Source organism: Plectropomus leopardus, chromosome 12 (genome assembly GCF_008729295.1).
Source record: "Plectropomus leopardus isolate mb chromosome 12, YSFRI_Pleo_2.0, whole genome shotgun sequence".
Lineage (NCBI taxonomy): Eukaryota > Metazoa > Chordata > Actinopteri > Perciformes > Serranidae > Plectropomus > Plectropomus leopardus.
In genome coordinates this window covers 23010293-23025823 of record NC_056474.1, presented here as the reverse complement: position 1 = coordinate 23025823, position 15531 = coordinate 23010293, and the positions used below count along the sequence as shown (strand labels likewise).

At 39.5% G+C, this 15531-nt stretch overlaps 1 protein-coding gene across 1 annotated transcript in view; it reads left to right on the top strand.

Annotated features, from left to right (window-relative positions):
- The first annotated feature begins 332 nt into the window (after positions 1–332).
- Positions 333–15531, top strand: part of lig1 (ligase I, DNA, ATP-dependent) — a 62100-nt gene continuing 46901 nt past the window's right edge. Inside the window, 10 exon segments of the mRNA XM_042498151.1 lie at positions 333–505; positions 1162–1230; positions 2083–2263; positions 7833–7989; positions 9584–9721; positions 13225–13245; positions 13248–13318; positions 13320–13629; positions 13797–13834; positions 13836–13897. Coding sequence (XP_042354085.1) covers positions 489–505; positions 1162–1230; positions 2083–2263; positions 7833–7989; positions 9584–9721; positions 13225–13245; positions 13248–13318; positions 13320–13629; positions 13797–13834; positions 13836–13897 — 1064 coding nt within the window. The 5' untranslated portion in view covers positions 333–488.

The following is a 15531-nucleotide window of genomic DNA, read 5'->3' as shown; positions in this document are numbered from 1 at the left end:
GCCAATCTAGTAAGACTAGTCCAAAATCCAAATTGAAATCCTTTATTTGTACTTTATTTAATAGCAATGATAATGTTTTTTTTTGTGTAAGAAAACATACTTTTCAAACCCACTTGCGGCTATTGGGGTTCTGGGGATAATGTTATTTGAAAAATACAACAAACAAACAAACAAACAACAACAACAACATTCAATCATTAAATCATTTTGGACCAGCTCCCCCCCTCTCATGAATAACAAGCAGTCCCTAATGGTCAACTTTTGCAGACCGGAACCCGGTTCAGATTTTACTTAGCGTGTGACTCTACTTCTTATTTTGACGATCTCTGGCTCAGATGTCATTTTGGCGCCGAATATTTTAAGTATTTTGTCATTCTGCAGCGCGGGAGTTGGTGTTTTTGTGTGTGGATGTTGGACTCTGTGCTGTTATTTAACTATTAGTCTTGATTTAGTGTCAAAATCAGGTGAAAGAAGAGTTAACAGACAACATGCAGCGGAGCATCGCGTGAGTACAAAGTTGAGAACCAGGACTGGTTTCTTTTTAGCACGCTGTTGGTGACAGTTAGCTTGTTGACTGCTTAAACCTGTAACAACTAACCTGCAACCTAGTTAAATGTATTGTGAGTTGTGTTTAAAGGTCTCAAAGTGTCGACAGGGTGGTAACGTTAGCTTGACTTTAGTGTAAACAGCGCTACCTGTGAATTAGCGCTAGCATACATTTGTCTGTTTAGGTAGGTTTTACTTTTTGCTACAACAGCGGAGACTAACACCAAACTCCTGTCGTTTAAAAGAGACGTTACCGTGTCTGTTAGCTAAACTGAAACCGTTAGCTTTCTTTGTTTTGACGCGACAACGAAGAAGAGCTAGTTGAAAATACCACAACACTAGCTACGTGAGGCTTGCTAACTTATGTCTGCTAAGTTAGCAATGTGGAAATCAGCTAAAGTTACGCACTTAACGGTAATTTATTTACTAACGAGCAAACCGTTTCACCGCCAGCCCACTAAGATGAAGTTACACACACACACACACACACACACACACACACCAGCTGTCATGCGTAAAACGTGGTGTTTAAAGGTGCATTTGTATTTCACACTGATGATCAGTATGCTAACGTCCTTCAGACATTAACTGTTGTTCTTCCTCTTTCATCATCAGATCCTTCTTTCAGCCCAAGTGCAAAGACAAGGATATTCAGAAGAAAACTACAGATGAACCAGTGAAAAAGTAAGATTTATAGCCACACCGATTGGGAGGTTTATGCACTACACCCATGTTATGCAGAGCTGTTACTACAACATTTTCTGTCAGCTGAGTGTCTGCAGGAGAAAACCTTGTCTGCTGGCACTGAATTTGTAGCTGTTGGCACTGTCATGCAAATCTCCCTTCTGGTCTGAACCCATTGATTTCCCATTGTTTTGTCCATACTAGCTCATGTTTGTGGAACTGAGATCTCCTTTTTTTTGAAGGATTATGCCTCTTATTACACATGTCAGATTAGTAAAAGAATGGAGATATCATTATCTGTCTAAATCCTTATAAAGAAAAAACCTGCATTTGTCCAGAGAAGAATATGAGAAGAATATTTCTGTAAACCATATCGGTGCATCGGCTTAATTTTCAAACACACATTTTGTGTTAAATCTCCACAGACAGTTTAAATGCGAGCAATTATCTTTGAATCACTCTGAATCATAGATCTTTTTTGCTTCGCAAAACTTTTTGTAGCAGTTAATCTAAGAAGATGATAACTTCTGTTTCTGATCTCTGTGCTGCTTTGATGATAGCGTTCATTATCGCCAGACTGTATCATCTTTAAAGTCTTAAAACCCGTCTTTAATACCCTTTATGTAATGATCTTTTCATCATTACGTTGACCTCTCTTTTTATGACTCAAGCCTTGATTTTATACGTCTCAGCTGTATTTTACTGCTTTTGCTATTGATTCAATCCTTTCTAGAATGCTGAATATAACATTTTGTGGCTTTACCTTTAAACAGTACCATATGAATGAGGCTTATGGCTTAAATATATTTGAATTACATGGTGTCTTAACTGTGTGTCTGTGCTCATCCCCAGGCCTGTCAAAAGCCCCCTCAAGGTGCAGAACGGTGTCCAGGAAGCTGATTCACCCATCAAGAAGGTTGCCAAACGCACCCGTCAGATCCTGGACAGCGACGATGACGAGGCTCCGGTTGTGAAAGAGCAAGTCGTTACTAAGGGACAAGGAGACAAAGAAGCTGTTGGTAAAACTGGAAAGGTAAAAGGCAGTTTATTCTTTCTTCAATTTCGGACACCAGAGTCTCTTTGAATCTTTCAATTAAACACATAACTGGAATATTTGGTGACATTTGTAGGAAAACAGTTTGATGGAATGTCATTAGTTGTTTTTCACATATGAACTTGTTGCTCTTTCGCACATGTAGCACACAACTGGAGATTTTACGTGTCAGATGCTTTTTCATTTACTGCAAACACTCTGTTTGGTTTAGGCAAAGAATGAGGGAGGCAGGATGTAATGCAAAAAGTTTACTGTCAGCATTGCAGTGTTTTGTTTACATAGCTGCCTTGTAATTTGGTCATTAACAACCAGGTCTCCGGTTGTTCCTTGAATTTGTCTGCAGGGTTTCCCACACATTCACTAATTTGTGGCAGCCCACCTTGATTAAAACATCTGTCGCCATGTATTGATTTTATATTTTTGGAGCTGGACCATTCATTAGGAGCGCTGTGTCAGTATATATATACTGTTTGGTTATCATTGCACACTCAGAGCATAAATCCTACTCTGGGCACAGACTGAGCAGCAGAATGCCAAGTGCAGTGAAAGTGTTAATTACGCTGGGTCTAAAAGTTAGCTTTCACTACCTCTGCAGCAGCTTCTTCTCTCATCCATCGATCTGATCAGCTGCGACTGCATTGACAGATCAGTTATCCACCCCGCGACTCGAACTCCTGACACTCCTTCTGAGGAAAAAAAGAACTCGTGTTCTGCCTCTGCTACCTTTATAGACCCGCAAACACGTCCACAATTTGAGAAGGCACACAGAATGATTAAAAAAGGGAAGTTTGTTGCCCTCTGACCCCTGCTCCCAGGCCCGTTCGTCGGCTACTGCCACACATAGATTCCAATTTTTTGGGAAATCTTGGTCTGACAATCATCATCATCCCTTACAGAGAGAAATTTCTGAATCTTGTCATCTCTCCAGTTTGATGTTTTCGGTGGGGACTTTGTGTAAATTTCACCTCTCCTTCACCCTCTGATGTTCGTAGTCTTTGAACCAGTCAGAGACATTGTCAATATGTTCACTCACTTACTGTGAATCCTCCGCACGTGGAGCTGCTCTACTCACACATGGACTCAATCAGACATTAGACAGACTTTGTATGAGTGAGCTGGCAGGGTTTCTGTTGAATGTCCCGTCCAACTGATTCGGACATTTGCGTTCTCGCTTACAGCTCCTCCAGTTAATGTCTACGGCTACAATGCATGTGTGAGAGTGGCAAACAAAGCAGATGTATTATTATGTAATGAATGTCTGATGAATTACCACAAGGCGTCCTTTGTGCTCGTACAGTCTAAAAGTCATTGAAAGTGCGTCTAAGTCATTAAATGCTCCAAATCCACATTTTACCCACACAAGCTGAATCTAATGAGACTGTTAGAGCTCCTGTAGGCGTATCAGCGCCCGTTGTTTATTCAATGGTGGGAAAAAACACTGTTGTACAAAGACACAGTAATTGTATGGTGAATCACCATGTCGAATGTATTTGTCAATAAGCCACATAATGAAAAGACCTGATTATCGGTTTTGGCTGTTGCTCAGCCACCTGTTGTTTGATAAACACTTCTCTTAACTGCCCCGTTCATTTTGTTTGTAATATGTTAGTAATTATTCATTATTTGTTCCTTTGAGGGAAGAGATTGTGATGGGATTCACGGTGTTTGTCAGCATGACGCACCCTGCATCACTTTCATACGGTTACAATTATTGAATATGCTTTGTGACAAGGTATTAATACATACACTCTTGCAGTGTTGGCCACAGAGCACCTCCACTAGAGATAAATGTAGGGCAGCAACTAATGATTATCTCTATCTGTGATTATTCTTTTTTGTTTTTTTTGCATTGTTGGTCCATAAAATGTCAAAACAAAATGTCCATCACAAGTAGAGGTCTTCATGGTTCCAACATTTTCTGGGTCAGACAAACCTTAAAGTCCTACAAAGACATAACGGGTATTACAACGAATGTTATCAACTTTCCCTGTTAACCCCGGATTGATTCCCCAGTGTCCGTGCACAAAATTAAGTGTTCAACGCATCATTTGACTCTTAAAATTAATCAGGTGCATGCGGCCTTCTTCTACTTATGAAAAATATTTTAAAAGTATTACAGTATTAAGCAACACTGTTGCGTCAATTCAGGCAAGAGATGAATGCTGGCCAAAAATGACTTATTTTGTGAATTCACTGGTTAACGTATTTATTTTACCACTCTGTTTCTCACGCGACAACTACAACGAACTCAACACTTGATTTAACAGATTAAATGTTATACTCAAGAACTGCATAAGCACTGTCCAATAATGAAGGATATATGGAAATCACTTTAGTTTTAACCAAATTAAAGTAAAATTATTACTTTTTTCTTTAAATATTATTGGTAATAAATGCCAATAGACTAATCAATTACTTACTCAGTGTTCTATTAGCTGTCGCATACCAGCAGTGTAAAACAGACTTCAGCAAATCGGGACCAAGCATAAAAAAGTATTTCAATATGGTATGGTTTAAAGGAATTATCTTGCATTTTATAGTAGACGTCATCCTGTGATCAGTAATATAGTGATATAATAATAAATGCTGCCTGTGGTTCTATAGAGGTCTTCATTTAGAGCCAGTTGTCACAAATGGATCAGAGAAGACTCCAAACAAATGCAAATATAACAACATCCTTGCTCAGATTATCTGTATCACTAATACTGTAGGTTAAAAAAAAAAGAAAAAAGAAATGCAACACGATAAATAGGTAAAGCATAATTACACAGCTTCATGCAGCGGTATTTCTAATGTAACGTTACAACTCAACAAGCTGAATAAAGTGCGTTCACACTGTATTCTCTCAGCTGAAACTCTGTATTGCTCATAGATTGACTATCGACCGACAGTGACACTATTTCCAATGGAGAAAATTAGTGAAAGGCTATTTTTAGCAGAGTTTAGGCGGAAATTTGAAACATTGCTTGGTCTTGACCAGATTACATCTGCAGCATAAGTTACCATAACAATCTAGCCAGGTCGTACCTGACTCAGCCACTGATCTTGCGTCGTAGTACACCCTTCAGGTCTCAATATCGAGAAATTTCAGAGACTTGGAAGACTTAATCACAAGTTTCCAGATCTAAGCAGAGAAATCTAACTTACAGATGTAACAGATGAGAAACGTCTACGATAGAGTCAGGATTTCTGGCACAATTTTGCCTGCTCTCAAGGTTCATGGAGAAGGGTAATAGTCAAAAGGTCAAAACTTCAACTCTAATTAGCAGTGTTTCTCGACCTTTTTTTTTTCGACTTGTGCCCCCACAGCTCATCAGATAAGCTCAAGTCCCCTTTCATGTGTGTATTAAAATATGTTTTTTAACATTATTGGTTACATAAAAGTGGACACTTACATTTTTTTCAGTGTTGGGCAGGTTTGCAGTTGTACTACTTACTATTAGTAATGACAGAAATTGCAACGTCTCTCCAGTACTTTTAGCACTTTTTTGACGTCTTTGCTTACTTTCTAACTAGTTTTTCTGATCATAGCATGCGATGTTCTGGTGTTACAGCTCACAATGATTTGGTGGGAGAAGTATCCTAATGTGGTTTATTTGTTATTGTGTGAAAATGAAGTTCAGCATCACTGCTATTTGTAATCATATTTGCATTTATTATTCTCCTAAACACAAATATGTGTAATTTTTTACCTTATTTATTTTTCAATTAGCTGTGGTAATTAATCTTTCCCTTCACCCCCTGGCAGCTGCAGAAGTACCCCCTGAGGTATGCTATGTAACCCTGGTTGGGAGTCACTGTTATAAAGAACAACTTAATTGCGATACCTACCAACATATTTCTGCAAGTGACCTTCATCAGGGTCGTCGTCATCACGGATGCTTAAATTATGACCCTCTTAGCCACAAGCTACATGTATATTACCCACCCTTTGTCACAGAGTCTAGGGGATACTACATAGTTATTAAGGATTGTGGAGATTTCAGTTTATGCAAGAACAACCCTAAAACTATGATTAATTGTGACTATTGAGAAATTTCATGTGTAGGCCTCAACCCTGACTTTTAGCAGTGTCCTGCCTGCTGAAATGTTCCCTGCCTCCTCTTATTCTTTTCTTTCCTTCCAGCAGCCCTCTCTAAACGATGCGCTTCATTGAACAACAAACTTGTTTCCTCACTGATGGAGGTGTGTGTCGTTCAGAGGCGGCAGTATTGTTTTCCAACACTGACTGAGATACCCTGCCTCATAGATTTTGTCGGGGTTTCTGCTGCTCTGTATTTTACTGTCAGCTCCTCCGTACTGGCAGGCCATTGTTTGACTCAAAACAAACAAAATCTCCTTTTTCTTTTTTTAACCATTACTACAAATTAAAAAAGTGAATACTGTTGTTTGCCTTCGGCAGAAGATGCCACATTGAGGACGGGTGTCACAAACAGTCCACAGTGATCCAGATCATATTGTTTTGATCAGCTGGACAGCGGCCATTATCAGTTTGTGGCATTTTAATAGCCCCTTTTACACTTCCTCTGCAAGGTGGGAATATCGCACTGTTTAGCTGCCTCGCTGTTCTGTATAAAAGGTATGACAGAGTGGTCTTGCCTTTAAGCTACCACAGGAGGTACCAGTAACAGCACCAAAACAATGTCTGTATAAACAGGACAGCCGGCTGGAGAGGATCAATGTGTGTGAACACAATGCGGGAAATTATTAAAAGTGGCTACTAACGGTTAGTGGCTAACTCAGTGAAGAAGAACAGCAGCCATAAATGCTTGCAAATTGGGAAAACAATGAGATTTGGGTGAAATCAGCTGCCATATAACAGAAAGTAAATTATTGTTATTATTGCCATTTTACGCCATTGTTATTATTTAGAAAGCACTGCTGATGTGTCAGTTTTGTTGTGTTATATGTCACACCATCACGCCGCTTTAGTTTCCATGATGCCGACATGCTGTCTAAGTCCATACACACTCGAGCTGTAGGATGTTGCTGTTGTTTGGCTCTGTGTAAAAATGCAACGGAGGTGTAAAGAAAGTACTTAGTAGCAGCCCTGAATTGCGATCTCTGTGGAAAAAGGGCTCATGCCAGCTGTAAACTAAAACGGTTAGGGATGCACGATAATATCTGCATGTCGTCGCTATTGGCAGATATTTGCTTTAAAATGAAATATCAGAATTAGCCAACATGCTGATTTCTACTGATATCACAAACCCTTTTTTTACTGACAAAATGACCATGTGCAAAACTGATGTATTTTTCTTACTTTGCACAATGAATGAAAATTACATAAAAATCATTGTATTTTATGTCTCGACCTGCTGTTGGGCCATCGTGATGAGAGTATGAATAATATGATGTTAATTCTACTTCAGAGGAGACTTGATGATCACTAAAATAAGGTGGAAAAAGTGGATATATAGATATATGCACTGGTTATCTGCCAAATGAGTTGTTATGTATCGGCATATTGGATATCAGCAAAAAAATCCAATGTTGTCTGTCCCCTGTCACAGTAAATGCCAATACCAACACTGCTCATCTTTTTCAGAAGGATGACGTCTTTAAGGCAGTTCCCACCCCTCTGTCCCCTCCACCTGCCCCAGCGACCCCTGTGACCCCGGCAACCCCGGCCTCCTCGGCCTCACCTGGGACCCCCAGCACCCCAAACTCCATCTCCCCCTCTGCGATTGCTAAACGCAAGACTGGTCAGTATGTGCTCAGATTTGATCTTTCTTTAGTTTTTTTCCAGGTTTTTTTCCACCCTTGGCTTACACTAAATCTGTGTTTTTCAACTTTTTCTCCAACTTGCAGCATTTCTGAACTTTGACACCAGTTGAGAATTGATCGTTTTTTTGCCTCGAGCTATTTTACTTGATTACTTATTAGCAGGAGCCTAATGGTGCTAAATACTCATTATTTTACAATGAGGGAAAAACAAGACATTTATCACAAACTGAATGCATGAGAGGTTTGTTCACCAGATGAGGCTGAAGTAAACTTTCCACCCTCCTGTTTAATTTATTTCTTGACTCTCTGGAAGGGTCTCAAACGTTAGACTGACAACCAGACGACTAGATTGTGTTGCATTATTTGTCATTGATTTCATCTGCTGAGCCACGAACACACACCCATCCAGCCCATATTATTATTTTTCTGCGTGTGTTTGCATTGTGATAATATTATTACTGCAGCATCGTCCATCGTCTTGTGATGTATTATTTCTGCTGACTGAGCTTTAATGAAACCAGCAGAGTAAGTCGTGTTATTATTGTTGCTGATTGTCGATCTTTATTTGGTTCCTTTCTGGGTTGCAGGCTTTGGTAATGTTCTTGAAAAAAAAAAAAAAAAAGCGGGAACGTAGTGATAATTATGCAGTGTGTACATGGAAGCTTGAACATTTACACGTGCAAGATAAGAGCGAAAGAGTGCTGCAGCTGATGTCTTCTTGCCATACATGTTTGTTATCTGTGAATTTTAAGTAAGGTGCATGAGTAACTATCTGCATTTAGCATAAAAAAGAACGGCCAAGCAATTTTAAGTGGCTCTTTTGTACTCGCTGTACTTTTCATGTCACACCAGGAATGTAGGATTTGAATAGAGAATTTAAGCTACTTAGAGCTACACAGATTTCTAGTATCGCAGCTTTGTTTTCATTTGGGAAGAAACTCCTATTCTTACTCTGTTTCCTTCATCCTACTTTTGCAGCAGGAAAGCGGCTCATTCTCTTTTCATCATCCCCATTCTCTTTGTGTTTGATGACTGCAGTGTTTGCTTTCAGCAGTGGTGCGTTGCCACAGTAAGAGCCCCGCCGCCGCCACCACCACCACTGGAGAAAACATCACATTAAAGCAACTCTAATTTGACCAGAAATTGCATTCTTAATGTCCGGGGTTAATGCTTTCATTATAATATCTAGAAGAAAAACATCACCTACCTGTGCTAGAACCCTAACAAGGACCAAAACACAGACAGACGTGGAACCAAAACTCAAATTACCCTCGAGCACCACTGCTGCATAAAATTACAGAGGAAATTACACTGGAACCTTAAGCTGCTGTGCTGCATAATATCTTTCAGGATGGAATTAGTGTTTTCATTAGCAAAGTACGTATCTTTGATTCTCTTTTTTTCTTTGCCCTACATCTGCGGTAAGAGAACACACTCGGTCGTGTTTTCATCTCCACATCCTCTTTCTGTTTGATCACGGCATGATTTCAGTGGGGATGCCTCTCACTTCTTCTCCTTTCTTCCTCCATTCCCTCCTCCTTTTGAAATTAATGCCTGTCCTGACGTGTGCAGCGAGAAAGATGTTCCCCAAGAGGAGGCTTGATGAGAGCGGGAGTGGCAGCGAGAGTCAGAAAGACGAGGCCGAGGCCAAGGAGGAGAAGGGTCAGCAAAACAAACGACCCCGTGTGGAGAGCAGCGGCAGCAGCGCAGGTATGCCTTCACCTCTGCTATGAGTCTGATAACAGTGCACAGCTCGTGCACGACTGTGGAAAGTCGTGGTGAGAATGGGGGGAAAAAATGGAGGCTTTCTAGGATAAAGAGTTGGGGGAAGTTACACAAACCTCTTTTTATATATTGGGGGGGGGGGCACCAATTATGCATTATAAGTAATTATTATTACTTTGGAAATAAACTCTACATTTAGTATTTTCTATTTTCCAAATTAGAACAAGAAAAGCAAAAACAATAGAGTGACAATATCTATGAGAACATCTCTTTTTTTTAAAATCATTTTACTATACATACAATTTTTTTCCAGCTCATTGCTGCACACTGGCGCTGTCCTCTAGCCATTCATATCCAGATATTTGCTGTGTGTACATAACCTGAGGATAAATGTGGTGGGTCCAACTCTGCTTGCTGTTGTTTAGTGGACTGCTTCCCTTGACTGTCTATCAGCGCTTTATGGCACGGCACCAGCTTAAAGGTCCATTGTGTTAGATTTAGTGGCATCTTTTTGGCAGAAATGTGGTATTATATTCATAATTATGTTTTTATTCATGTATACTCACCTTAAAATAAGAATGATTGTGTTTTTGTTACCATAGAATGAGGTGTTCTATCTACATATGGAACTGCCTCTTGAACAGGCTGTTTGGAGAAAGTTTCAGTTGTGCAACCTCACTGGTAGATGCCACTAAATTGCACAACATGAACCTTTAACTTACCTTCAATTGCTGTAGCTTTGTAACTTCCAGAACAAAGGGACGAAAATAAAACAACCATTAAACAAACCCATTAAACACACAACATTCACTTTCTTGTAGGAACTTACTCTTGTGGTAGTAAATACATATACTTTGTGCCAAGCACAGAAAGTTTTGGACTTACGAAACAAGCAGTGTTAACATATACCAACCAAAATATGTGTTGCCAAAATCCACAAAAAATTTACAAGAAATATCAGTTTCTTGTGTATTATTTAGGGCAGCAACATACACACTACTTAAAATACAGGTAAAAACCCCAGAACAATATCAAATTGTGGATTTTTTTTTTTTTTTTAATCAGAAAATATCTTTAAACTTGCAGAAGTACCACTTTCATGGCTACATGATGGCATTAATGAGTACCCTAAATGGCACTAGTGTTTTCTGATCCTTTGAAAAAGCACTCGCTTATTTTCCACAAAAGCCCACACAGTGGTGGTGTCTTAATGAGCATCAACTTGACAGAAAAGCAGTAATTTGATCACATTCGCTCCCCACATTGGCACATTTCAGGGACTGTACCTCGACTGCTTTGTTTGGTGTGTGACACATTTGAGCATTATTAAAGATGAAGCAGAGCTGAAACAATTAGTCAATTAATTGCATAGTTAATCAACAGAAAATGTATCAGCAGCAAATTTAATAAATAATTCAATGTGGCAGTCAGCTATCGAGCAAAAATGCCAAACATGCTTTGGCTCCAGCTTCTCAAATGTGAGAATTTGCTACTTTTCCTCTTTGTTAAAATGTAAATTAGTAAGATTTGGACTGTTGGTCAGACGGGACAGGTGATTTGTGGACGTCGTCTTTAGCTGCTGCAAATTGTGACAGGCTTTTTTGATAATAAATAAAAATAATAAAAAAAAAGAATCATATTATCAATTCATGACGATCATCACTTGTTGCAGCCCTAATATAAAGTGTACTGGCTGATGTGTGTGATCCAGAAAATAATGGCAGGTCAACCTATGAAGTCACAAGGCCATTAGTCTGTAAATAAGAGAGAGAAAAATGTCCAAAAACAGAATAAGGTTCAAAAGATTAAAAACAGAGATGCACCGATTATGATACCAATTGTTTAATATAACCATTTGTCTGACAGCTGATACTGATGTTTATTTTATGTTTGTTGTTGTTTTGTTGGTATTGATTCCCCCTTGTGTGCCAGGTAAACTAAGAGATCTTCCTTATAAAAAAATAACTGAGCTGTTTCTGTTTAGATTAAAGTCCTTATACATGAAAAACATTGAATATATCATAATTCCCTCTCTAATATCTGTTTGGTGTTGCTGTGAAAACATCAACACATGTCTTTTTTTTCGAAACGTTTCCTTCTCAGCTTCATCTCGTAAAAACTGTATTTTTTAAGATTACATTGAACATTTTAATTTACCCTCGGCCAATAATAATTTTACCGAATAAACCTTGAACACATCATAATGTAACTCAATGCAAACCTCTCCGAGGAGTTAGTTTTTGGCCACCGGCTGCTGACAGCCAACCTTAAATTGCTCCTCTCCTGCTGATTTTAACACAGATTTGTTGTTTATAATGAAGCATTATCAGTTAAACAATAAGCTGCATCTCCTGATGCATCAATAGTAAGTTTACTGCATCATTTTCATCTTAACGGCTTCCCGGGGAAGATCTCTATTCATCCATAAAAACATTTTCTAATTTCCCCAAGACGACGATACACAGTTTGAGCTCTTCTTTTTAAAAAACAATAAGAAAAAACACCAGCCACTGCCATCTGTAAATGTCCTGGTATTTGCCAGTAGGCCAATGGCAGTCGATAAGGCGAGTATTGGCTGATACCAATGTGAAGCCAATGAATAGATGCATCCCTAATTCAAGACGGCCTCAGTTCTCATCATCGGTCACTGCTTATAATTCGGGCTGTTGTATAATTTAAACCTCAGTTTTGTTCAAGAAATGGAGTAATGGATGGAAAAAGTTGAGTTTTTTAGGGAAACTTGAGACACTCTGCTCTATGACAAAGTTTTGCTGTCACACCCTTCACTGTTTGCTTAGAATTTTAATTGTAAACAACTTGGAGCAGCATCTGGGCCTCCATTTTCACCATCATTGAGAGGCAATCTCGGAAATTTGCATCATCCACCACAGCCACTTCAGCTTTGACTAATTTGTTTGTCTACATTTTTACATGATGCCTTATTCGGGGAGAAATTACAGAAAGCAATCAATTTTGCAAAAAGCAGGCCACATCATTATTCTGAAGTGAAATTATTGAATTTTTCTCACAGTCAGCTTCTCGAAACCTGGTGGGGTTTTTTTAGGCGGCATGTGTACCAACAGCAGACGGGAAAAATGGCCCCTCTTTTTGAAAATTGGCTTGTAAAGTACTAAAAAAGCGACTGTTGGAAAAACCAGTCCAGTCCCCCAGTCACTTTAACTTTCGGATGAGAAAATTATAAAGTTTCATGTCTGTCTCCTCCGCCCAGCCGGTATCATGACCCCGCTCGGTCTGCTGAGGCTCGCTGCTACAGGTTTGTCAATAGTAATTTCTCCCTTACCTGACTCTCGGGTGAAAAGGAAACCTGAAGAATATAACCTGCGGCATTTATTGAAGAAGGCTGTTATGTTGAAAACCATCTTCAAACATGGGCTTACACAAAAAAAAAATGGGTCGCCCTCAGTAAACCTGCTGGCATTTATCTCTTCAATGACTCCACTCCCCTCTCTCTGTCTCACCCTGTGTAGGGAACACCGATGAACCCATGGAGGAGGAGCAAAGGAAGAAAGGGTTGAAAAGGCAGTGACCGAGGCTGACAGCCATGATGATGATGATGATGAGGGAGGTGGAGAAGGAGAAGAAGAAAGAGGAAGAAGAGAAGGCCGAGGAGGAGGAGGAGCGGCTGAAGAGAGAGAGCTCTGATGAGAAAGAAAAGAAAGCTGAGGGGGGGGCGGAAAAGAAAAATGAAGCAAAGGAGAAGACGGATGATGAGAAAGGCCCCGCTGTTGCCAAGAAAAAGAAGGAGGTGGTTGAAAAGGACACGCGAGAGGGAGAAGAGAGCCCAAAAAGTCAAACAGCGAGAAAGCAGAAAGAAGCGAAAGAGCAGAAAGATAAGGAGCCGCCCAAGAAAGCCCCCATCAGCAGTTTCTTTGGTGAGGAGGAATTTGCATAGCCCTGTGCTTGCATACACACAAAAAAGTGTCCAAAAATGTGCTACTCTTTTATCAGTGAGGAAAGACAGCAAAATATTTCTTTGCCCCAACCCCCTGCTCCACCCTCACCTTCAGTTTTTAATTAATTAATTTTTTTTACTCAATAGCTCCAAGAAAAGCTGCAGTGAAGGCAGAGAAGAACGAAGGGAGAAAAAGACAAGTGCAGAGAGAGGAAGACTTCAGCAGAGGAGAGCAAAGACGCAAAAGGGTAAGGAAAAGTACAACAGCTCAGGCTTGACAAGCCGGACGCCTCAGCTCTGTCTCACCTGTCCGACACAATGAACTCTACACTTCAAATGTTGCACCTTTCAGTCGACTTTGACCTCTGACCCCTTCGGTACATGCAGATGAGACACTTATTATTGTCTTTTTCATTACAGGCTACCTGATTATATTGATCCATTACTTCAGTCAAGGAGGTTATGTTTTTAATCCAGTTTGTTTGTCTTTTTAAACTAATCTTGCACATTGTGTTAACTCACACTACGTATAATATCAGCCTTTTGCACGGCCAAAACCTACCACTTTCATGCTCACACTGGGCCCTATTTACTAATATGTGCGTAAAAATGTTCTTACTCTGCGCATAAAATAATTGTGCTCTCAAAACTACTGTCAGATTCATGACATGTGCGCACCGGCTCATTTTGTTTTTACCTCTGTGGTGTATCATGGAGAAAGCAGTTAAGTTCCTTCTACCTGCATATTAAGACCACACACACACACCAATGTGGGACCATCAGTGAGCATCTGTGAATGTAACAGTAGTCAGAAACTGCTGATAAGAGGTTTGTCGCTTGCTACCAATTACTTTAAACGTGTCAGTGAATGTCAATCAGCAAGGTTAAATATGACATCCTAACACCTGCCTTGAGGTAGATCCGAATTTCCTACAGTCTGGTGATGATAATAATAATAATAATAATAATAAATAATAATAATAATAATGATTATAAAAAATATAATGACAGTAAAATTATAATAACAATTTCAAGGCACTAAAAATTGTTGGGAGTAGCCATCATTACAGGCAGATTTAATTCTCATATACTCCACTGTGAGATAGGACTTGCACACTTGGGTTTTATAGTGGATTATTTTAATTATGATAATAATTTATGAGGACGAAAGACCGAGGATGAAATAAGTGCATGCATTAGTAAATTAACAGTTTAAATATTGTCTATTAAGGCTTTTTTTTAAATGAATAGTTTAATAGTAACATGCTCTGCATTTAGTGAAAAGGCGTGTTTACATTTTCTGAGACAGACAGGCCTTCATAATTTGTGTGTACGCCTGGTTCGAGGCAGCTCCATATTTGTTTGCAGAGTACGCAAAAATTCAGGAAAGAAAATACTGATGAATCCTGTATTGCTACTAAAATGTTCATATGCACGGTTTCAGCACAGATTTGTGCCTATGCGCTGTTTGTGAATGAGGCCCACGGTTCAGGTCAGAGTGAGGCAGCTCACACTGAAGGATTTTGTCCATTAATGATTCCAGTAAAATGTAATTCAAGCTTGACGGCTGCTTAAATGAAATGTTTAAACAAGAAAGACTGCATTACATTGTGCAATTTGTTTGGAAGGGAAAACAAGAAGGGAAAAAAACCATGGAGCTGCTGGTGGCTGAGTGAAGTGCTAAAAGTGCTTTTCATGTATCACAGCACAGTCTCAATTAAGACTACAGTTTTAGCCTTAACATGTAAACTACAAAAATGCACACAGTAGAGTGCAAACCTCCGCCAGGCGCTGCCTGAACTGATTGCAGCCACTCGAGATAATTCTTGTAATTTCAGCAGACGCGTCACAGCATCTATTTTTTGACGGAGCCACAGCACAT